This window comes from Capricornis sumatraensis, chromosome 19 (assembly GCF_032405125.1).
Source record: "Capricornis sumatraensis isolate serow.1 chromosome 19, serow.2, whole genome shotgun sequence".
Classification (NCBI taxonomy): Eukaryota; Metazoa; Chordata; class Mammalia; order Artiodactyla; family Bovidae; genus Capricornis; species Capricornis sumatraensis.
The window spans coordinates 62,356,222-62,379,012 of NC_091087.1; the positions used below are offsets into that span (position 1 = coordinate 62,356,222).

At 43.7% G+C, this 22,791-nt stretch overlaps 1 protein-coding gene across 1 annotated transcript in view; it reads right to left on the bottom strand.

Annotated features, from left to right (window-relative positions):
* Window positions 1–242: 242 nt before the first annotated feature.
* PPIP5K1 (diphosphoinositol pentakisphosphate kinase 1) overlaps window positions 243–22,791 on the bottom strand; it is a 34,402-nt gene continuing 11,853 nt past the window's right edge. Inside the window, exons 25-31 of the mRNA XM_068991356.1 lie at window positions 20,084–20,174; window positions 17,101–17,226; window positions 16,332–16,394; window positions 12,903–13,085; window positions 11,332–11,469; window positions 4,688–4,801; window positions 243–2,123 (exon numbers count right to left, since the gene is read on the bottom strand). Coding sequence (XP_068847457.1) covers window positions 1,177–2,123; window positions 4,688–4,801; window positions 11,332–11,469; window positions 12,903–13,085; window positions 16,332–16,394; window positions 17,101–17,226; window positions 20,084–20,174 — 1,662 coding nt within the window. The 3' untranslated portion in view covers window positions 243–1,176. The remainder of the gene's footprint in view (window positions 2,124–4,687; window positions 4,802–11,331; window positions 11,470–12,902; window positions 13,086–16,331; window positions 16,395–17,100; window positions 17,227–20,083; window positions 20,175–22,791) is intronic.

Here is a 22,791-nt window from a genome sequence, read left to right on the forward strand (position 1 = left end):
GCCTGATCTCCATATTTTTATTGCCCATTCCTGCTCAACTACAATAGCTTCTGACTGGTTCAGATTAATTCAGTTAACAGACATGCTTGATCTACATTCATAATCATTCTTGAATTCACAAGGACATCATCACCACCACTATGATTCTTATTATTTCTTATTTATTGAGCACTCATAATGTTCCAGCCCTCCCCTCCAACCTCTCTTACTCATCTCCATTCCCAACCCCAGGTCTTTGGGAAAAGCTTCATAATCACACCTGGCCCTAAAGACATAATGATATAAGGACAAATCTCTTGGGGACCCTGGAGTATTTGGTCTTTGGCCAGTCTGTCCCTGGCGCGACTACAGAAATATATATATATATATATAATCTTTGCTCATGTCTGTACAATATTGATCTCTGCTGATTGCTTAAAATAGAACCAGATTTTCTCTACTAAAACATTTCCTAAGCCATATAGCCTCTCAACAAAAGGAGGCCGAGCTTTACAGATTACCCAAGAACCCCACTGCATTTTAAGTAGGTTACTCTGAAATTCTCACAGCAATCTAATACCTGTTTTTCCCTAGAGCTACTGCCCAGAGGAATAGGACTAGGGCCGAGAGGGTGCTTGGGGATGATCAGGAAACACCCATAAGCCCCATCTAAAAATTAGTGGTCATGATGGATGTTTGCTGGGGAAAGGAGCTCTCTTTTTTTCCCAGACATTTCAGACAACCATCCTGGGCCCATCTGAGGATGCTAACAAAGACAAGTGTCCCCCAAATGCACATATAGTCTAAGGGTACCTTGAAAAGTTGTAAATACTTCCCAGAAAAGTGGAGACCTTGGAGTCCCTTTTGTACCCGTAGATGGTGTCTTCAGCAGTTAAGTGGTATTTCCTTTACCAGTCTTGGATTTCCTGGGATGATCAGAGCATGTTAGGTAATGATAGACCCGTCTAACCCTTGAAGGAAATCGTATTCAAGTCTGATGGCTGGGTGAGAAGTCAATGGCTGCTTTGAACATGAAATTGGCTCCTCCCCAAGCCTAGCCCTGGCACAGATGTGCTTCAATGCCAAGAGGACTGCTTCCTCAGACACCTCTGGTGAGATTCAAGGCCTTAATGCTGGCAGGTGAGTTAGGCAACAGAACAAGTTGCTAGCTCAAATGGCTGGTATAGTGTGACACCACTAATAAGAAAATGATGAATCATATGTTGCTGGTGGAAGGGGGGTGTTCTGGTCAGGGGCTAGAGACTGGCTCTGAGGGTTTGCATTGCTAGGTGGACACTGGACTTGGGGAACTTCCTCTCCGGACAGCTGGTCAATCAGCTCAGGGACCACATAGGACTGCTGCTGATTCACCCACTCTGAGACCTCCTGGGCCTGCAGAGCACCCTCCCCAGGGAATTCTAGGGGAGGGTTATCAACCTCAGGTGTGTCCCAAGACAACAAATTGATTGCAGAAGCCTCTTGGGCCAGCCTGCCAATGTCCACAGAGAATTCCTGGCATGATTGGCTGAGCTCTTCAGGGATCTTTTGGGTGGGCCTGCCAACTTCCCCAAGGACTTCCTGGGCCAGGCCACCAACCCCTACAAGGAACCCATGGACCAGCCTGCCAATCTCTACAGGGACCCCCTGGCATGGCTGGTTGACCTCCTCAGAGTTCTGGCAAAGTTCGCAAGCTTCCCTGGAGGCTTTCTGATACAGCTGGCTGGCATCCTGGCATGGCTGGCTGATTTGAGGGACCTCCTGGCATGTCTGGTTAACATCGTCATGGTTCTCCTCACATGGCTGGCAGATGTCAGAGACCTGCTGGCATGGCTGGTTGACCTCTTCAGGGATGTCCTGGCATGGTTGGCTGACCTCCTCAGCAACTGCCTGGCATGGCTGGTTGGTTTCCACAGGTGGTTCCTGTGGGGACTGGTTTTGTTCAAAAGGCTCTTGCTGCCCTTCTAAAGGGGGCTCTCGTGTGCCACTCCCAGGGGCCTCCTGGAGCAGCCCAAGGCCTTGATATTCTTCAGTCACATGTGAGCTTACGGAGGGCTGATCACTGAAGCCAAAAGGGCAGTTACCATCCACTGCAGTAGGGGAGGAAGGACCAGCACTGGACACAGTGCTGGAAGGGCCGCTGCTGTCTGCAAAGCAAAGCCAGGAGACCAAGTCAGACAAGCTGGAAGTACTGGCTCTACTCTGTGTAGTTCAAATGCCAGAACAGATGGTCTTTATTACTCATGTCTTGGGGAATGAGGGTCTGAATTCTTCCTAAGTTATGCAGAGACTCCTAAGTTAGCCTAGCCCAGGAACTGTTGCTCTGGCCTAATGTGTACTAATGGAGTAACACTAAGGGACAGCTAAGATTTCAGAGTGAGTACTGAGGCCCACTTCATCCAGTTCTTTCATAAAGGTACACCCATTCCAACTCCAAATTCCCATGATAACCTCATTCCTACTTTGGAAGCATATGAACACTTCATATCAGTGGTTCATAATTAGGGTTACATACCAAAATTATGGGAAATTTTTTAAAAATACATATTTCCAGGTTCTATCTTCAGAAATCCTAATTCTGTAGATAGATACAAAGGTGTGGGATGTTAAAACACTCCCAGTTAAATCTGACATACATCTTTCATTAAGAATTGTTTCTTTAAAGCTTATTTCTGGGGCAGAGGTAATCATTGTTTACTACCCAAGGAACAAGTAAGCAGGAAAATGTAGAAAAACTTTGTGAATCAGAGCATTAGGAAGGAAAGTGATTTACTCAAAGATGGCAGACTGCCATAGAACAGCAGCAGTTCTTAATTAACCTTTCTGGAGGTCACTGACCCCTTTGAAATTCTAATGAAAATCATGGACTATCTTCCCAGAAAAATGTGCATATGGATATCCTCGCTAATGTTTACATATAATTCCTAGAGTTTGTAGACTTTACCCTGAAATCCCTCCACAGATCCAGGTTAGGACCCTCTAAGTTTTGGGACACACAGTGTTCCAGGTTTATGGATATTATATAATATAAAATATAAAAATGAATTTCCTAGATTCTGACAGTAGTAAAATGAAAGACTTAAGTCTTTAATTACACTGTGGGACAACTCCTACCCCAACCTCTACTTCTTCATTGATCCTTACAGGGACCTAATTTACCTTTCCTTTTGTAAATATTGTATTTATTGATGGTACTATAGCTTTATATTTAAACCACTCTAATATCAACAATAATAGATTTTGGAAATAAAGGACGCCTGAATATATTGCCATCAGGAGAACTGGGAGAGTTGGTAAGCCTGAGTCTGAAAACTCAATGATTCATTAATCTTTCAGTTTAAGGAATGCCAGCTATCTCTTTTCTGTAAAGGATCATAGGAGGCATGCTTCAAGCAGAAAAAAAAGATGAATGTGGTTTGGGATCAACAAGGCCTATTGAGGGCAGACAGACCCCAAAGGAAATGTTTACAAGTGAACTACACATCTGATACTGAGATTTTAAAAAGAGAAGAAAAAAGATGTAAGCTGAGTTCACCCAAAGATGATGAAGCAGTAGCCTTAATATTCAGCTAGTAGTTTGATTCAGACAAATCAAAGAATTCAGACAGAAAACAGAAGTTGAAGAAAGGTAAGATTTCTAGGCACAGGACCTATAAACACTCACTACTGGACAGAGAAAAAGCCTCAATGGCAAGGTGAGTATAGAATAATCTGAAATTCAGGGGAAGAATTCTTGGTGTCAGGAAGGAAAGTTTCTTCTGCATAAAGGGTGTCAGAAGCGTACAATTCTACAAGCTTACTCCAATGCTAAAATACGAATCTTTGCTTCAGTTCTATCCAAGTAAAATAATAAAAGCCATGTTTGATTTTAGATAGTCCCTGGAGGACTCTTCCACTGCCGGTTTCCCTGCCCATAATCGCCTAGAGATCACCACTGATCTCCCTACCTACAATTACCCTAAGAATTCCTTGTGGTTCCACTGTTCACCTGTTACCAAGGATAAATAGTGATAGGCTGAGATTATGAAGAAGAGACGGGAAAAAGCAGCACCTGAACTTGAACTAACAAATGAGAATAGACAACTGGAAAGGAAGGACATGTAGAAAGCAGTAACTGATTCTAGTTTCTTTCTCCCAGATTTTCTATATATCCAGGGTCCCTCCCAAGTCACTTTTACTTGAGAAGGCTGTGGACAACCAAATGGGGATCTAAGGAGAACGCAGCCTTCATCTTTTCTTCCCCAAAGGACCCCCTCGGCCACTATCATTTAGGAGCCCCTCCAGTGAGATAAAGAATCCACCTGCAATGCAGGAGACCTGGGTTCAACTCCTGGGTTGGGAAGACCTCCTGGAGAAGGGAAATGACTACCCACCCCAGTATTCTTGCCTGGTGAATTCCACAGACAGAGGAGCCTGGCAGGCAACAGTCCATAGGTTGCAAAGAGTCAGACACAACTGAGCAACTAACGCTTTCACTCTCTTCCCAGTAAGACAGAGGGGATGTGGAGGACAGAGGTGATGGACGAGAGAGAGGAAACAGATTTGCCCTTCATCTTGGAAGCAGCGAGTGTGACTGCCTTCTTGCCTGATTAGTCCTGGTCTTTCAGCCCTCACCTGTTTCCCTCCTGGGGTGAGCCTCTCATTCGCCGATCCCTCCACTCCCCCCATTCCCTCTCAGCCTTGTCTACACAGTTCCAAGAGAATTACTTACACCAAGGGGGCTTTTCAGAGCGCTGTTGGAGTTGTAGGGTAGGTGAGTGAAGAGTGCGAGGTGGAGAAAACGGGCTGTCAGAGGCTTGGTTGCTGTGCATAGAGTCAAAGAGGGCTGGACAGGTGAGGGAGAGAAAGGGAAGGAAAAAAAAGCCCATGAAGAAGAATTCAACAGCCACAGGTTCTAAATATAAGTCAAATCTGACTTACACTTCCTTAGGCTGAGAAGTAGCCATGTCCTAGGGATCCTTCATACAAACCATTTTTAATATTTTAAACTGTATGTTATGAATATTTTCAAACATTTTTTAAAAATACTTGAAAGACTAGTACAGTCAATACCTATGTATTCATCTTCTTTATTTAACATGTTAACATTTTGCCATATTTGTTTCATCTATTTCTTCATGCTTGTTTTTTAAAATAAATGACAAACATTATGAAACATTTCACCTGTAATACTTCAGTATTCTTTTCTAAAGTATAAGACATTTTTCCTATATAGCCATACACCAGATAAACTTTAAAAATACCCTAATATCGTCTAAATACCCAATCCATATTCAAATTTCCCCCAATTATTCCCCAAATGTCTTTCATAGTAAGATCCAAACATGGACCATGCATTCCATTTTATTATGTCTTCAAAGTCTCTTTTAATCTAGAATACAGCTTCCCCCTATTTATTTTTTTCACAGTGACTTTTGAAAAGAACAAGCCAGCTGTCTCATAGAATGTCATATTCCACTCTCTGGATTTGTCTGATTGCTTCCTTATAGAATCATTTAACTTGTTTCACTATCCCTATAAACTGGAGGTCAGATATAAAAGGCTTGATTCCATGATGCAAGTGTTTTTCTTTTCTGTAGTATAAAAATGAATGCTTACATTTTAAATGTTTTTTTAGGTTTTGATAATTTTTTTTTAAAAATTGAAGCATAGTTCACTTATAATGTTATACACAATAAAGGTATACAGCAAAGAGATTCAGTTACAGAATATAAATATATATTCTTTTTCAGATTCATTTCCACTGGAAGTAGAAGTGGATATTTGTACTTCCACTGTGGATGTACTGTAGTTAAATATTACAAGATTTTGAATGTAATTCCCTGTGCTATACAGTAGGTCCCTGTTGGTTATCTACTTCATATATTGTAGTATGTATACGTTAATACCAAATTTCTAATTTATCCCTCTTCCCCCTCTCCCCTTTGGTAACCATAAGTTTGTTTTCTACATCTATGAGTCTATTTCTGTTTTATAAGTAAGTTCACCTGTATCATGCTTTAGATTCCACATATAAGCGATAGCATATGATATTTATCTTTGACTTATTTCACTTAGTATGATAATCTCTAGGTCCATCCATGTTGCTGCAAATGGCATTATTTATCCTTTTTATGGCTGAGTAATATTCATATATATACATATATGTGTGTGTGTGTGTGTGTGCACCACATATTCTTCATCCATTTATCTGATGAACATTTAGTTGCTTCCATATCTTGGCTACTGCAAATAGTGCTGCCATGAATCCTGGGGTGCATGTATCTTTTCGAATTATGGTTTTCTCTGGATATATGCCCAAAAGTGGGATTTCTGGATCATATGGTAGTTTTATTCCTAGTTTCTTAAGGAGCCTCCATACTGTTCTCCAGAGTGGCTGCACCAATTTGCATTCCTACCAACAGTGAAGGAGGCCTCCCTTTTCTCCACACTCTCCCCAGCATTTATTATTTGTAGACTTTGAAGATTGGCACTCTGACATTGCAGGCAGATTCTTTACCTTCCGAACCACCAGGGAAGCCCCTTGGCAAGAATACTCAAAGAATATTCTTGAATATGTCCATCATCTTGGAGGCACATAATGTCTCATTATCCCACTACGTTACTACTAAGTTGGCGTGCGTGCATGCTCAGTCATGTCCAACGCTTTGCAACCCCATAGACTGTAGCCTGCCAGGCTCCTCTGTCCATGGGATTTTCCAGGCAAGAATACTGGACTGGGTTGCCATTTCCTTCTCCAGGGGATCTTCCCAACCCAGGGGTCAAAACAGTGTCTCCTGTATCTCCTAAAATCAGTAGGTGAGGCTAAGTTTACTAATGAGGTTTAAATAGGGCTCACAAGATCTCACCATTGAAAAGGTTTCCCCTTCTGATTATAGATGATCCTTTGGCACTGTGGAACCTGATTGACATTTCTTTGTGTTAGTATCCACTGATGATCCTTAATTATTTTATTAGGAGTGTCAAGTGGTGATTTTCTAATTCTATTAAGTCTTCTATATTTATTAGCTGGCATATTTTCTGTAAAGAACTTTCTCTCTTCAACTGGCACCATTTGATTACATTAAAACTGCAGTTCTTACTGAACAGGTAGGATAAGGGTTTATTTCCCTTTAATTAGTTTTCAGAAGAAAGAGTTGGTAAAAAGTATTCACCAACAGTGGCAGATGATTATTATTTTTGTTCTCTTTCTTGTAAGATTCATTATGAGCTTGTGGATGTTCACATGTTTAGTGCACTTTAATTGATTATAGTAAATTATTCTTTTTAATGCTAAAATAATCCAGTTCTGGTCAGTGGGAGCCTCTTCAGGCTTGAGTGCTTCCTTGTTTTTGTTACAGCGTGCCTCAGGATCACCTTGAGCTTTCCGTGCCCTAGATAATGCATCCTCAATAAAACTGGCTCTTGGTGAAAGTGAAAAAACTTAGATATTTCATTGGTTTGTAACCCCTCATATGGTGACATTACATTAACAGATATAAAGTAATCTGTACTATTAAAATTTCATGTGGTGGGGAGTGATTGGAGGGAAAAAGTCTAAAAATACTCTATAGGATAGGATTTGATTTAAAAAAAAAGAAAAGGTTAAAAAACATGAACCTAGACCAAGAATACAACCATGGAATCCTGGTTGCTTTTAGTGGGGGATGATATGTGGAAACCAAAATCTAGGTGCTAAGAGAGCTCACTGATACTGTTTGTAATGCATTAAGTTACAAAAAGCATTAAAAAACAGAATTTATATTGATATTATCAATTCAAATTTAATATTCTAGTACTTTAAAAATATTTTTGAATTTTTACTTGTATCTTATTTATCTAACTTTGAAAATTCTTATTCCTAGTAGGAACATAATTACTTATTTGCATTACTCTATTATATGTGTGTGTGTGCATATGACATATATGTTACAAAATGGTATCAACCTCACTATTAACAAACCACTGAATGAGGATTATAATTATTTTATAATCCTCATTTTTTTTCCACTAAAAGATTTATAGTCAAAGCACAGTACTTCAAACTTACTTGAAAAATGATTTTCCCTATGTAATTATATTACTATTTTGATATACAGTTAGGGTAATTTTTCTTTTTTTTTTCTTTTTCAATTTTAGGATTTGCTTCTTTTGATTTAGTTTTACATTCTGAAAAACATTTACAGGTTCACAAGTCAAAGATTTATAAAAAGGCATATTCAGAGGAAGTTGCTTTTTCTTCATGCCTTCTGCTCCATTTCTGTTGCTCTCCAGTGGTAAACATTTTTATTAGTTTCTGGTATTTACTTTTAGAATTTCTTTTTGCAAATATGTATATTTTCCCTTTATTTTCCCTCCTTATAAAATAGGTAATGTACTATCAACACTCTTCTACACTTTTTTTTTAAAGTTAACAATATATCCTGGAGATTACTTCATATCAAGACACATATATCCCCCCAAAAAACAAACCTTCCTCATTAGTTTTAACAGAGGCACAGCACTCATTTGAGTGGACACGCCACTGTTTATTCAACCATTCTTGCACTGAAGAACCTTTGCATTGTTTCCAAAAATAATAATAAACAGCATAAATAATGTCCCAATGACTCTATACAAATGTTATTTCAACTTTGTGAACAATACCTTCAGAATAAATTCCTAAAATTGTATTATTTGAAAAGGAAGTAACTGTATCTATAATTCTCTGAGATATTACAAAATACCTTCATAGGGGTTACACCATTTTGCACTCCCACCAACAATGTATGGAACTGCCTCTCTTGCAACAGACTTGTCAAGAGATTGTGTTATTAAACTTTTGGATTTTTTTCCAAATTAATAGGTGAGATATGATATCTCAGTGTAGTTTTAGTTTGCACATTTCTTATGACCAAGGTTAAGCATCATTTCATAAATGTAATGGCCACTTGCATTTCTTTCTTTATAAACTATCCTTTTAAAAAAAAATCACACTTTTGGACTTTTCCTTCTGACATATAAGAGTTCTCTGTATTTTAGGATGATTAAGCCTAAATGTGATATAAATTGCAGAAAAAAATTTTTTTTTTCTTATGATGCTGCTACTGGCTCGCAACATTTAAAAAAATGTTTACATGACTTCAACATCATAAGTTTATATGACTTATTAAGCTTTTCCTACTGTTTCCCAAATTTGAGTTTGAGTCACAATTAGGCTCTCTTTATTTTCCAGTGATAAAGGACTCTACCACCATCACCCTTGCTTACTTTTAGTACTTGCTTGATTTATTTCTATTATTATTGAAGTGAAGGCCACATAACATAAAGGTTTTAGCACATCCACAATGTGCAATTGCTACCTGTATCTAGTTCCAAAACATTTTCATCACAGTTCCACAACAATTTCATCATCCCTCCCCGCAAAAAAAAGAAAACCCATATCTATTAAGAAGTCACTCCTCGTTCTACCCTACTTTCAATCCCTGTAAACCACCAATTTGCTCTCTGTCTCTGTTCTGGATCTTTCATATAAATGGAATCATACAATATGTGACTTTTTCTGTCTGGTTTCTTTCACTTGGCATGTTTTTGAGGTTCATCCATATGGCAACATGTATCAGTACTTCACTCCTTCTTATGGTTCAGTACTATGAGATTATATGCGTATACCACATTTTGTTTATCCATTCATGTACACTTCAGTCGTTTCCACCTTTTGACTATTACAAATAGTGTTACCATAAACTTTCGTGTGTAAATGTTTGTTACAGTACCTGTTTTCAGTTCTTTTGAATGTGGGAGGGGAACTTCTGAGTCAAACAGTAATACTATATTTAGGTTTTTGAGGAACTGTGAAACTGTTTTCCACAGAGGCTGCACCCTTTTACATTTCCACCAGCAATGTACAAAAATTCTAATTTGTTCATGCCATTATCGACACTTATTTTCTGCTTGCTTTTATTCTATTTCTCTCCTTTTTAAAATTATAGCTATCCTAGTGGGTGTGACTTTGATCTGTATATCCCTAATGATTACTGAGGGTGAGCAGTATTTCATGTGTTTCTTGGCTATTTGTATATCTTCTCTGAAGAAGTGTCTACTTGAGTCCTTGGCTCACTTTTAAGTTGGGTTGTCTTTTTAATTAACTAATTTTTGGCTGTGTTGGGCCTTCGTTGCTGCACAGGCTTTCGTGTTGCGGTGAGTGGGGGCTACCCTCCATCGAGGTATGCAGGCTTCTCGTTGTGATGACTTCTCTGGTTGTGGAGCATGGGCTCTAGAGCATGGGTTCAGTAGCTGTGGTGCATGGGCTTTATTCCACCAGCACGTGGAATCTTCCCAGACCAAGGACTGAACCTGTGTCTCCTACTTTGGCAGGCAGATTCTTATCTACTGTGCCACCAGGGAAGTCTCTGCTTGTCTTTTTGTTGTTGAAGTGTTATATTCTGGATCTTTATCAGATATATGATTTGCAAGTATTTTCTCCTTTTCTAGAGGCTGTCTTTTCACTTCCTTTTTTTCCCCCATTTTTATTTACTTATTACTTTTGGCTGTGGTGGGTCTTCATTGCTACATGCAAGCTTTCTCTAGTTGCAGTGAACAGGGGTTATACTCTAGTTGCAGTGCATGGGCTTCCCATTGTAGTGGCTTCTCTTGTTGGAGAGCATGGGCTCTAGAGTCCGCGGGCTCAGTAGCTGTGGCCCATGGGCTTAGCTGCCCCATGACATGTGGGATCTTCCCGGACCAAGGATTGAACCTGTGTCCCCTGCATTGGCAGGAGGATTCTTAACCACTGAACCACCAGAGAAGTTTGCATGGTTTAGTTTTTACTTGCAGATCTCTGATCCCTATGGAGTTTATCCTGGTATATAACATGAAGTATGGATTCAGTTTTAATTTTTGTCAAATGACTATTCAATTGTCCCAACTCTATTCCTTAAATTCTATCTTTCCTCTAGTATTTTGAAATGCTAACTTCAACTATTTCTGGACTTACTATTTCTTTGCTTGGTCTCAGTCCATTCACGTACCGATACTACTCTGTTTTCACTACAGACGTTTTATAAAACGTTTTACAATCTGGTAAGGCCAACATGCCTTCATTGCTCTTCTGTTCAAGATTTCCTTGGCTATTCTTATTTGTTTGTTTTATGAGCACTTCAAATTCAGTTTGTCTGACTTTAGAAAAACAATAGTATTTTTGTTGAGATCACATTAAATTTATAAATTAACTTTGGAAGGAGTGATAGTTCTATGCTTTTGAGTTGGCCTATGCAATTAAATTTTTTTCAAGTCTACTTTTTTGGAGTGCCTATCTTTTTAACTTACCACTCAAGCTCTGGGGAGCATGGGAGTGAGGGCAGAGATAGTGGTTCAAGATAAGAGGATTCTCTATACCTGCAGACGCCTGTGCTTGGGCCTCAGTGTGGCGCTGGCAGACTCTACTCAAGAATTCACTCACTTGACGCAAGGAAAGGGCATTATGCAGTGTTTCCAGGGGGTAAATAGTAGGCACCATGGAGCACCCCTCAAATCCTGTTAGAAAAGAGATGGGCAAAGTCAGCATTATTTCTGCTGGATATACTCCAACTGGCCAAGGAAGCATGGAGAGTCCCTGAGAACCATCAGGAGTGTCTGTGGCTTTTGGAGTGTGGGATATCCAAGAGTCTCAGGAGAGGGAACTCTAGAGCCCCTCCAGATTTCCTAAAAATTTCCCAACTCTGGGTGAGTGAAATCACCTCTCACCCTACCTATGGAAAGCCTGCAATGTCCCATGGAAAAATCAACACAATCCCAATAATTTAAGCACCCAAACTCTTCTTATACTTTGGGGGGCAGAGGGGGATGTGGATGGGGAATAGAACAAAGGTCCAGAGGGAAGGGGTGCAATTGTAGGTCTGAATGAGATGTAGGGAGTCATGAAGCTGGGAAGAAACGGCAGATTTCAGGGATCACATACTAGAGAACCAGATTAAGGAGAAGGGTTTGGAATCTGAGGAGGGGTTCATGCAGATTTCGGATGTGGGTAGAAAGGCTAGGATATTTGGAAACTGGAGGGCATGCAATACACGTGAAGCTCAGCTCAGGAAAACCACATGCATGAACAGGTTGGGGGATGGAAGTTCTTTCTTGGTTATTTCCATCACATCAAAGCTTCTTTCCTCTGTTCTCACTGCAGACCCCAGACTTGCTAGGATTTCTCTATTCCTTCAGGAAAATGAGGCAAACCCCCTAGAAAAAAGAATAAATACTGATTCTCTGCTCTGAACCCAACAATTCCAATGTAGATCTACATTGTAGGGTGAAGGGTAAACCAACTCTAATCTCAGGGCCTGCTGATGGGAAAAAATGTCCCCATTAGAGAATCAAGAAGCATACATCTCAACCACTTTTTCAGTCCCTCATCTTTCCTATGTTTCCTTTATAGCTCTTTAGAGGGACTAAGGGTAGGCAGGATAGCAACATTTACGCAAGACATAGTCTAGAGTCTGACAATGACTAAAACCTACATAACTCAAAAGGATCATACCTGACCATCTTCTAACCTTGGGCCCTTGGTCGATTCAAGGATGCAGCTGAGACCCCTGTGCCTCCATCAGTGGCAGGAGGGCAGGAGAGGTACAGTCCCCAGCTGCTCAGGGCAGCTAGAGAAACATCTGGATTTGAAGAAGGTGGTCACAGAGATAAGAATAGATTCCAGGGCAAGAGACTGCTCTGGAACCGAATAGCACTGGGAATAGGAAACATTAGGAGGCAGTGAGGAGGGAGAGTGGGAAGAGGATGAGCAGCCAGCACTCCAGCCACCAGGCAGCCTGGCCCCAACCCCATCCAAGCAACTAAATGCAAGTCGCATAACCTCAGGGCAGAGAGGAGACGGGGGCAGGTGGGCGCTCCCACCAGAAGTGCAAGAAGCAAAGCAGTCGGGCCCAGCCAGGGCAGCGCGGCAGCCCGCCTGGCGGCAGGGGTACCGTAGAGGCACTCGGGGTCATCCCGGCCTGAGCGCAGCCAGTTCCGGAAGAGGCGCAGGTGGTAGGAGCACTGGTGCAGGTGATGCGCCAGCGCGGCGTCCAGCGACACCGGCCGGCCCCCCGTGCAGTCGGAGGAGACACTGCGCAGCAGCCGGACCACAGGGTGCTGGTCATCCAGCAGCTCTGGAGGGGCTGGGGGCCCCAGCGGGACGCACGGAGACAGAGAGAGAAGAGGGAGAGACAGTGAGCGGGGCGCCGGATGGCAGAGGCACTCCGGGGAGGCAGGGCCATTCAGCTCCAAGGTGAGCCAAGAGTGGGGCAGAGGCACCAGGGCCACGGCCAGAGCCACGGGGCAGCCCTCGCGGCGGGAAGAGCACTGGCATCATGCTAAGAGAAGTCTGGAAGAGGCGAGCGAGTCTCAAAGAACTGGCCAGTGAGACCCACTCATGCAGCAGCCCCGCCCCCACGTCTCGCTGTGCAGAGTTCCCTCAGTGCTTACATACTGCAGTCACATCTTTCTGGACCGGGTGAGCTGGCCATTCTGTAGCTGGGAACTCCAGTGTCCCTGATTGCTCTTGGACAAACCCTAGTTAGGGCTCGCTTCTCAGATGAATGTATTGGCAAGGTTGGGATAGAGATGAAAAGATTCAAAGTCACTGGGAGAAGAGGGTCAAGAATGGCATAGGTGATCGAGATAAAGCCTGAAGCTAAAAGGCTCCTGAAGACTCAGACCGGGTCCTCTGGACCAGACTCTAAGCCAGCCACAGACAAGGCTGGTGTTAGGCAGCTGACACAGATGAGCAGCAATGAGCAGCAAACCAGGTAACCTTTAAAACAGCATGTAAAAAATGGAATCAATATGTGAAAAGGCCGATACTGATTAATCATCCTTCACTCTTGTTCAAGTACACAGCCTTTAAAGAGGTACAGGGTCTTATAAACTGATGACAAGATCTAGAGCAAGTAGGATCAAGGATGCCGAGAACAACTGCTCACAACTCCCAGGCCAGGGGTGGGTTCCACAGGGTGACCCATGTGACTATGCTTCCCAAAGACCCTAGTTTGGACGTCAAGAGATTTCTGTATCCATGGTCACACAACTGTCTGGGTCCCTAGAAGAGAAAGAGCTGGGCAGATCTGGTGGGCACACTGACGCTCTGGATGAAGGAGAGCCACAGTCTCTTTCCAACTATATTAGTTCACCTTGGTAAGTTCAGCGTGCAGTTTAGTAAGGGGCCATACTTCCATACTTGAGGCAGGCAGAGGATGTGACGGCAGCTTACCAGGAATACAGGCAGGGATGGGCAGAGGGATGTTCTCCTAACAAAGCAAGGACGTAGCAGTGCCTGGCCTCCTTCTCAAAGCCAGGTCCAGTTTCTCCAGCTGCTATTTTAAAGCCACGTGTCATGGCAAAGAGATGGTAATGATGGGCACTAGGTTGGCACACTGTTGTGCACTAAGCTGCTGCAAGCCACTGCAGACAGAGCATCCACTCTGCAATTGCTGGGTCGGTCCAGTCACATTTGGCCATGGGGTAGAGCCCTCTAGCCCCATTTGTCTTCAGGGCCAAATTAAATCTAGATAATCTCCAGCAAGAGACATAAGAACTTCAAGTCTTTTTCTCCTAGGTCCCAGATTCTGGTTTCTCAGGCACTTTAGCCTTCAAGCTCAAGTGCAAGAACAAAGGCCAGCAGAACCCTGAGGATGCATGCAGGGTATTGGAGGGGATCTTGAAATTACTCTCCTGCATGGTAATTGTCCAGGTCTTTCTTCCTCTCCTCCTTTTGGTAGAATTAATTCTTTTCTTCAATTGGTAAAGCTGCTAACCAAGGCTTCAGGAAACTAGAGATACATACAGAAGCTTAAGGATCTATTTGGGGAATTTGGATCTTTTCTCACAAATTACTTAGGAGAATTGTGATTTAGCTCTGAGGTCAGGGGCCCAAGTTCCTAGTACTATCTTCTGTATGCTCCCTAAGTAACAAGCCTCCAAGTCCAAATCCCAGGCTGTAGTGTTGGTGCATGAGGTTATATTCTGGAGATGACTGCGGCAAGAAGGCCAGAAGAGCTTGAGGTTAACCACACAGTCAGGCCACTCAGAATGGGAAGATCCTGTCACAGGCACAAATGGGAGCGGGGGATGGGGGTAGGGTGTAAATTGAAAATGTACAGACTAGTCAGACTAGGGAGACCCCAGCAGTGCTGAGTGGAGAGGTATGGCCTGAACTGGCTGAGATCCAGCAGCTGCCACTGGCTAAGGAGCAGGTGATCAGTACCTGGAGTTTCTTCTAGCCAGGAGGCCAGGCTAATTTCACCTCCCTCAGAGAGTCTTAGCTCTTGAACAGAAGAAAATCATATCAAACAAAATTGGATTTACCTTGAAGATAAGATACAATAGCAGAGAGAAACTAAGGATACAAAGGATAAAACAAAGAGGAAGTCCTGGGCTCCTCACCACACCCTACAAATGAGACCACAGTCCTTCAGTCTGGGTTTACACAGATCTCTAAACTCTCCCACCCTAGAGTGGGCAGACGCTGTTCGTCAGTATTCTTGAAATATGACTTATTCCTAAGCTCCCTCCAGAATCCCCAGTAGACATCTCTATTCTTTACCTCCCCTTCTATGAGGCCACAGTGCTACAGAGAGGCTGGGGCTACATGGAAACCATGTGTAAACCCTCAAGGCACAATTCTTTTTCCTGAACCTACCACCTCCTACTCCTCTCTTTCTCGGTTTTATCCCAAAGCAATCTGGGCTCCTATTTTGTAGGCCCAGGCCCTAGGTTAGTAGTAACATAAAGCAGATGTCAGGAGCACAAGAGCCACACAAAATACACACAATGGCGGGAGACAAGAATACAGAGATGGAACACAATATGCTCAAGACTAATGCCCTCTATGAGTAGGCTTGGGAACTAGGAACCACAGCATTGTTCCACAAGCAAATTAGTCGTCCACTCCAACGAAAGGACTGGTGAAAAAAATAGGAAGGTCAAAATTATATAAGCGGAGGAGTTGGGGGAAAAAAGAGAAAAGAAATGGGGATGATATAGGAGACACTACTCTCTTCCTAAGGGAAACCAGTATCATGTTTGTACAAAGCCTGGCAGTCATGTGATGGGAAAGGAAGAGGCGTAACTCGTTTTGGTGACAATGCTGAAAAAAAGAGACACAGTGGTGATGAAGGTGACCACAGAAATAAGACCTCGAGTTGCCCCAGGGATCGGGCAGCCAGGCTGTGGCTGAGGCTAAGGTCTGTCACAACAAGGGATGTACCCCAGAAGGGACAATTAGTGAGTGGTTCATTCAGAGACAGCAGGGTGTCAACACAGTGCAGGGAGAGGGAAGTCAGTGTCAGAACTCGGAGGTTAAGTGTCTGGTGGTGACATGGTGAGGAGGAATGACGTTGAGTCAGAAGCAAACGTACCGTTAGTCGGATGCTTTGCAAACGACACAGAAAATCGTTTTACGGCCGGGACAAACAAGAGCTCTGGGGAGAAAAGACATCACGGGGATTATACCCACCGCGGTCCCCGCCCTCTGCTCTGGAATTTGTTCACAACATACTCCTTACTGTTAGTAATGATCTGCTCCCACCCCCACCCTGTAGGTCCCTGTCCACTGTATTTCAATCTTTTCCTTTGGATAATCTCCTCTCAGGAATCCGTGTGTCATCTCTACCACAATAAGGCCCCACAAACAGCCCTAACCTCACCACCACATCCTCTTTTTGGTCATTCAGAAATGAAAACCTTTGCAGAAACTCTCATCCCTTCCCCCGATCTCTTCCCAGATTGTTTTTCCTGCCTTGGCTAAACAACTTCCCCATCCCTGACCTCCTAGATTTTCAAGGTACCACTGCATTCTTCCTGACCATGGGTCGCCCTTTTTGGTCCTTACCCCTACAGGCCAGAATCCAGGAAAGAATACAAAGGTGGAGTAAACTGATGCGGCAGGGCTGTATGTGGGAGATTATGAAGGGATAAGCATAACTAAGTAGTATTCGTATGGCGAGAGGGAATGCGAATGGAGGGGTGGTGGGGGTCCTGGTTCTTTCTCCCCTCGACAACTGATGCAGGAAACTTGTCATAAGGCCAGTGTCAGTGCCATTTAAGCATGAATTGCTCTTGAGCTGTGTCTTTGCTGGCGGACGCACGAAGAAAAGTGTTGCCCCCCCCCCAAACCCACCCACATACCATCTCGGTGCTTCAGACTGGCGGGTGGTAGCTTTTTGCCTTGGCTGCGGGCGTAGTCCTGAAGATTCGGGGCGCTGGAGGAGCCACCCAGCACTGTGGTGCTGAACAGCCCCGTGCACTGTGAGCCTGCAAGGCCGGGAGTGTGTTAGTAGCCACACAAAGCTGCAATTACCGCACAGAAGTACACACGACTTCACATGACAACATCAGGACACACATACACATAATCATTCAGAGCAACCACCCAGAGGCCACCTCACACAACCACAGGCAGCTATCACTATGGTCCACAGCCACTCTGGGCAAGCAGTGAGGAGTCTCCCGAAAGTCTGCTTGGCGGATACAAGAGGCCACTACGAATACAGGGTTAGTCATATTAGGGGAGTCAAAGAGCTACTCAGAGGGATAAACTGTGCTCTCTAGGTGGCTCCCAGGAATGTTTGAAGAACAGGTGGACTCCTCTTGCTCTCCCTAGACATAATTCAGTGCTCCTTATGCTCGAAATAGGGTTAGAAGAACCCAGAGATCGAGTCCCTTATATGTGTGAAAGGAAAGAACTTTGATTGGAACTAGAGACCAAGTTTCGAGTAGTCAACTCAAATACCAAGTTCTCATAAGTTCCAATTCCCCTGTTTTTCATCCAACATTCCCTCCCTTCTGTTCTCCTTTAGCCTTTTTACCTTTCCCAAGAAAGTATAAGACTCACTAAATTTTTAAAGCTGGCATGGATTTAAAGATTGTTCAGTTCAACCTCTTAATTTTAGAGATGAGGAAACTGAGATTCAAAAAGGATGTCATTTGCTCAAGGTCATACAGTTTGTTCAGAGCTAAGCTGGACTAGAATCCAGGTCTCCTAATTCTTAGGATCAACTGTGTTGTTAGAAAGGAAATAATTTTTTTCACTGGGAAGAAACAGAGCATTGTTTCTGAAGTGAAAATAGACACAGATTGAAAGGCATGTGAGGGCTCAGGTGATTTATGTAAGACATGCCTACTAACCGCTGAGCACCCTACTCAGGAAAACCTGATGAGCAGAAAAACAGCAAAAATCACATGTTTTTTCTGCTCTTGAAAGTTTGCTGTCTTGTAAGTCCTATGCTCAATGCCAGATGCTCACAATGTAAGTTCAAAGAAAGCAAAGAGACCTCTTGCCAATAAGAGGAGTAAATAAAACTAGAAAAACCCCTGAAGCAAGTAAATCAAGTGAGTCATGTCTCAAATCAAGAGTAGGGTTGGGCCCCTCCATGGTCCCCTCTCCTACCTACTACAGCCCACAAAGAGACAACGGGCAGGAGGAAACAAGATTAACATCGCAGTTTGTGGGATCTTCTCCTCCACGTCTAGATCCATCTTAGCCAAGACCCCAGGTTCGGTGTGGGAACTTGACATTCGTATGGGAAATGGACAGAGGGAGAGGAGGTCAGTTTCCTTTGAGCCCATAGAGAACGGATTTGCTCTCAGGGGCCCCAACACTTCGGGGTCATCACAGATATCAACAAGTTCAGGTGGCTAGTAACTTCTACCCTGGAATCGAGCACCATTCCTGTATGTGCCATCTCCTACATTCATGTGCCAACCACCTCCAGGACAGAGCTCAAGAGAGAGACAAAGATTGCCAAATGTCTGCTCTTCTTCAGAGAAGCTGAAACTGGCTGGCTCTAACCCAGACCACCCCCAGGCTTTGATCTACATTCACTTCCTCCACTGGGGGATTTTTCTGGTGTAGTCCTGCCAGTGCTGTACTGCTCAATGTTGGACCGTCTCAGCGGGTAGTCTTTACCTGACCGCCACCATCTGTCCACCACACTCAGATCTCTGCCTTGTTCTTGACAGCACTGCCCCTTACCTGGGCCAGACATACCCATCCTCTTTCCCAGCCTACCTGAAACCCAGTCTTTTCTGGGACTTCTGGGGGAAAGAATTCCATAGCACAGATCTAGACACTAGTCATTTATTTTTCATGCATCAAACCATCTACCTCTTTCTAGGGCTCCAGAAGACAATCTACTCCCATATAATTAGCCTGGAAAGCTCCCCCAAACCCTTCTTTCTCCTTGCTGGTCCAAATGCTGGCCGTTTGGGGGCCAGGAAATTAGGTGCCAAAGAGAAAAGTAACAGAAAAATGAAAGCAGCATAATGAGACAAGATAGAAAAAAACAGAGTCTAGACCCCACAACATGTGTCTAACTGCCAGGTCTGGGTACTGGCTCACGGGCACTGTCCAAAGAGAGCCCCTCCCAAGGACCGCTCCCCACTCCCGAAGAATACAATACCCTCTTAGGCTTGGTCCTTCCTGTAGTCTGTGTTCTTAGGAAAGGTTGAATGATGTTCTCCACCCCTCTCCAGGAATCAAAAAAATCAAGAGACATTCCCTCAAAGTCCTGAGAGAAGCCTCTGCCACTACACCAGTCTCAGATTTGTCCCTCAATTTTCAGGAAGGAAGGAAAAAAAATTACAGGATTAGGAGAGGATGAAGGGGAGGGCGTGGAGGTAGGAGGGGCCAGAGCAGGGAGGTAATAAACACAGGTCTCAAAGGAAGACATAGCGCAAGTTTTCCAAATGAGGCACATGACCCCTGTGGAGGTGGGGGTTGGGGGAGGGGGGCTCACAAGTACATCTGTTTATAGCTTTGTCTCTGATGACTCTGAACCGTCACTGTCTCTATGGACCCTTCATGTCTGGGCTAGACTGAAGGGACAGATAAGGAATAAGAAGTGAAGCCAGAAAAATGCCCTCAGTCAAAGAAATGGGGGTCGGTGTAGAAAACCAAAATACAAACACCATCCTGGAATGGAGACGATCATCTGGGGTCAAAGTTCACATCTGAATATGGTTTCTCCCACTACATCCTCCCCAGCCCCATCCAACAACTCCACCAACTAGATGACCCCAACCCCCATGACTACGGTTTCCCACAATAAAACTCTAAAGAACAGACAGACACCCCTTCCCAGCAATGGTCAGAGATGCTGGAAAGCCATACCTAGGCCGCTCTGCTTCATCTCTGTCGGTGGCCGTGAAGATGAAAAGAGTCGGTACCCACCAGGCCTTGAGGAGGAAGTCTCAGAAAGCACCTGGGGAAAGAAGACTCTGTATGACCACTGAGACTCTTCAGTGGAGAAGTCTAAAACCCAGGTCCTGAATTCCTGCCCCTGTGAAACCAAGCAATGTCATAAAGTTTAAGAACCAGAGTACTTTTATGGGAAAGAAGAATACAACGTCTAAGAATGCATTTTACAGAGGAAACTGCCCAGGGAACCCTTCTATACTAGAAAGTACTTCTGTTTCCAAGATGCCTGTCCCTGCAGCCCTCCAATCCCAAATCTGAGAAATCATTAGTCAACCATTCTCAGTTCTCAGCAGAGCACGGTTCCTTCATCTTTATATCCCTCCACAGAACTCAGAAAGCCAATCACAATAGCTCAGCCACAGTAAGAAGTAAAGCCCGGCCATGCCCACTCCTTTCCACAGGACAGTTGTGGTTACAGCAACCATACTTAGTTTCTTCCTTTAAAAAAAAAAAATTACTTATTTGGTTTCACTGTGTCTTAGTTGCATCATGCTAGGTCTTCAATCTTCATTGCAGCATGTGGGATCTACTTCTGTGACCAGGGATTGAACTCTAGCCCCCTGCACTGGGAGCATGGAGTCTTAGCCACTGGACCATCAGAAGTCCCCATACTGAGTTTCTTATCTGAACCAGAAGCCCTCACTTCCACTCCTAGAGACATGAAATGAATTTCCAAAAAGCCTACAAGGGCTCAGTCACACAACCCCCAACACATACCCTCCTCAGCAGCGTTCTGAGTCCCTAACTCCCAGAAGGCAAAGAGAAAGGCAATCAAGGAAGACGAAGTACATGGGGACACCTGTGTGCAGGGGGCCAGGTGCAAGGTGGACACAGCCCGGACTGTAGGCTGATGGTGGGGGAAGTCCAGGGGAGGTCCCCTGACCTCTGGTGGTGCCCTCCCCTCAAGGGGATTAGGTCCAGGCTCCCGTGCACTGAATGTTCATGACCTGCAATCAGGCTGGGTGGAAAACCGGTCATGGCTCCTCACACCCCAAGCTCTCCAAAGCCCTAATGCCCACTGGGTAGAGGCAGTTGTAGGGCCGGAGAGGATGATCACCTAGGGCACGGCTGCAAAGGTCACAGGTTTTTAAATTCTAAACCACTCCAAACACATAAGAAAAGAAGGCATGGAGAGAAGGGTCGTAGTTGATAAGAGTAAGACTACTGATGCCTATATTTATAAAATAAGGAGAGGAACTATTAATATGAAAAGGCTGCGTGAACAAGCAACAGAGAGAAGATTTTCTTGCAAAGCTGAGGAGCATATCTTGGGCAACCATCGGCCTGCAGAGCCATGGTACAAGCAGTACCAGTAACTGAGAGATAGAAATCTGATGACAAGAGAAAGCTTCCTGTAAGCCTGAAAGAAAGAAATCAATTTCATCAAGTTGGGAAGATAATACACTGGGAGCTCTGCTTTGCCTATGTCTCTTGACTGCTTAAATCAGAAGAAAAGGGGGTCCAGCACAACAGTGCCAGAGAGGCTGATGTGAATGGAGAAGACACTGGATATGGAGGAGAAGTCTATCACTGGACAATTACATGTCATTCTGTCCACGTGGTCTACCCACATGAGTAGGCAGGGTTCTAATGTACTGTAGACACTAAGCTAACTTATATCTTAAGGAGTGAATGATACATACCCCATCTAAAGAAACTCTGAGTATTCATGACCTCAAATCCACCTTAACGTAACCAGGAAGAAAAAGATGAATCTAGAACAGAGGCTGTAGTTTGTCTTCTCCAAAATCTGAACCATGAACCTTTGGTTGAACCTACGTAAGCTAATCATAGATTCTTCTGACATACTTCAAAATGGAAAGGCCAGTTCCTCTAAGACAGAGAACTGGTACCACACCAAGTGAACAGATTCATCTGTCAAAGCAGGACCCACACCAATCATGGTCCTGAGACAGGGCTAAATCACGCGGTCAATGAGTGTCAATGAGCCAAAGAAGGAAAGGATCTCTCTAGGAAGAAAAGACCAGAATTCTGGTTTTTACCCCAGGATAAAACGTAAGATTTACAAAAATCCTTTCTTCTAGGCTAGAACCAGGGCTAGACACAAACTCCAAGCACAGCAGAACACAGGCCCAGGTTGATAAACCTCATCCGAACAAAGGGGAGACAGACAGACCTCCAGGCCTGATTCCCTTTCTGGAATCAGAGTATAGATAACTCTAAAGGGGTTAAATGAAAGTGCCATTTTTAGTAAAGTGATATTTACTACTATTAGAACCATAATATTTACCCAAGACAACAAGAAGATAGAGAGGGCTTGGCCTTTAATCAACTGTATTGTCCTCATTGCCAACTGTTTACTGAGCATCTATATGATGAGTATTACTTGTATTCATATATTAGATGAAAAAAATTGAGGCTTGGAGAAGCTGCCTGTCCAAGGTCACACAGCATCTATCAAACGAGATTTTAGCCCAGAGTTCATGCTGTTTCTATTACATTCTCTTCATTTCCTTTTAAGTGAAGTCACTCAGTCGTGTCCGACTCTTTGTGACCCCATGGACGGTAACCTACCAGGCTCTGCTGTCCATGGGATTTTCCAGGCGAGAATACTGGAGTGGGCCGCCATTTCCTTCTCCAGGGGATCTTCCCAACCCAGG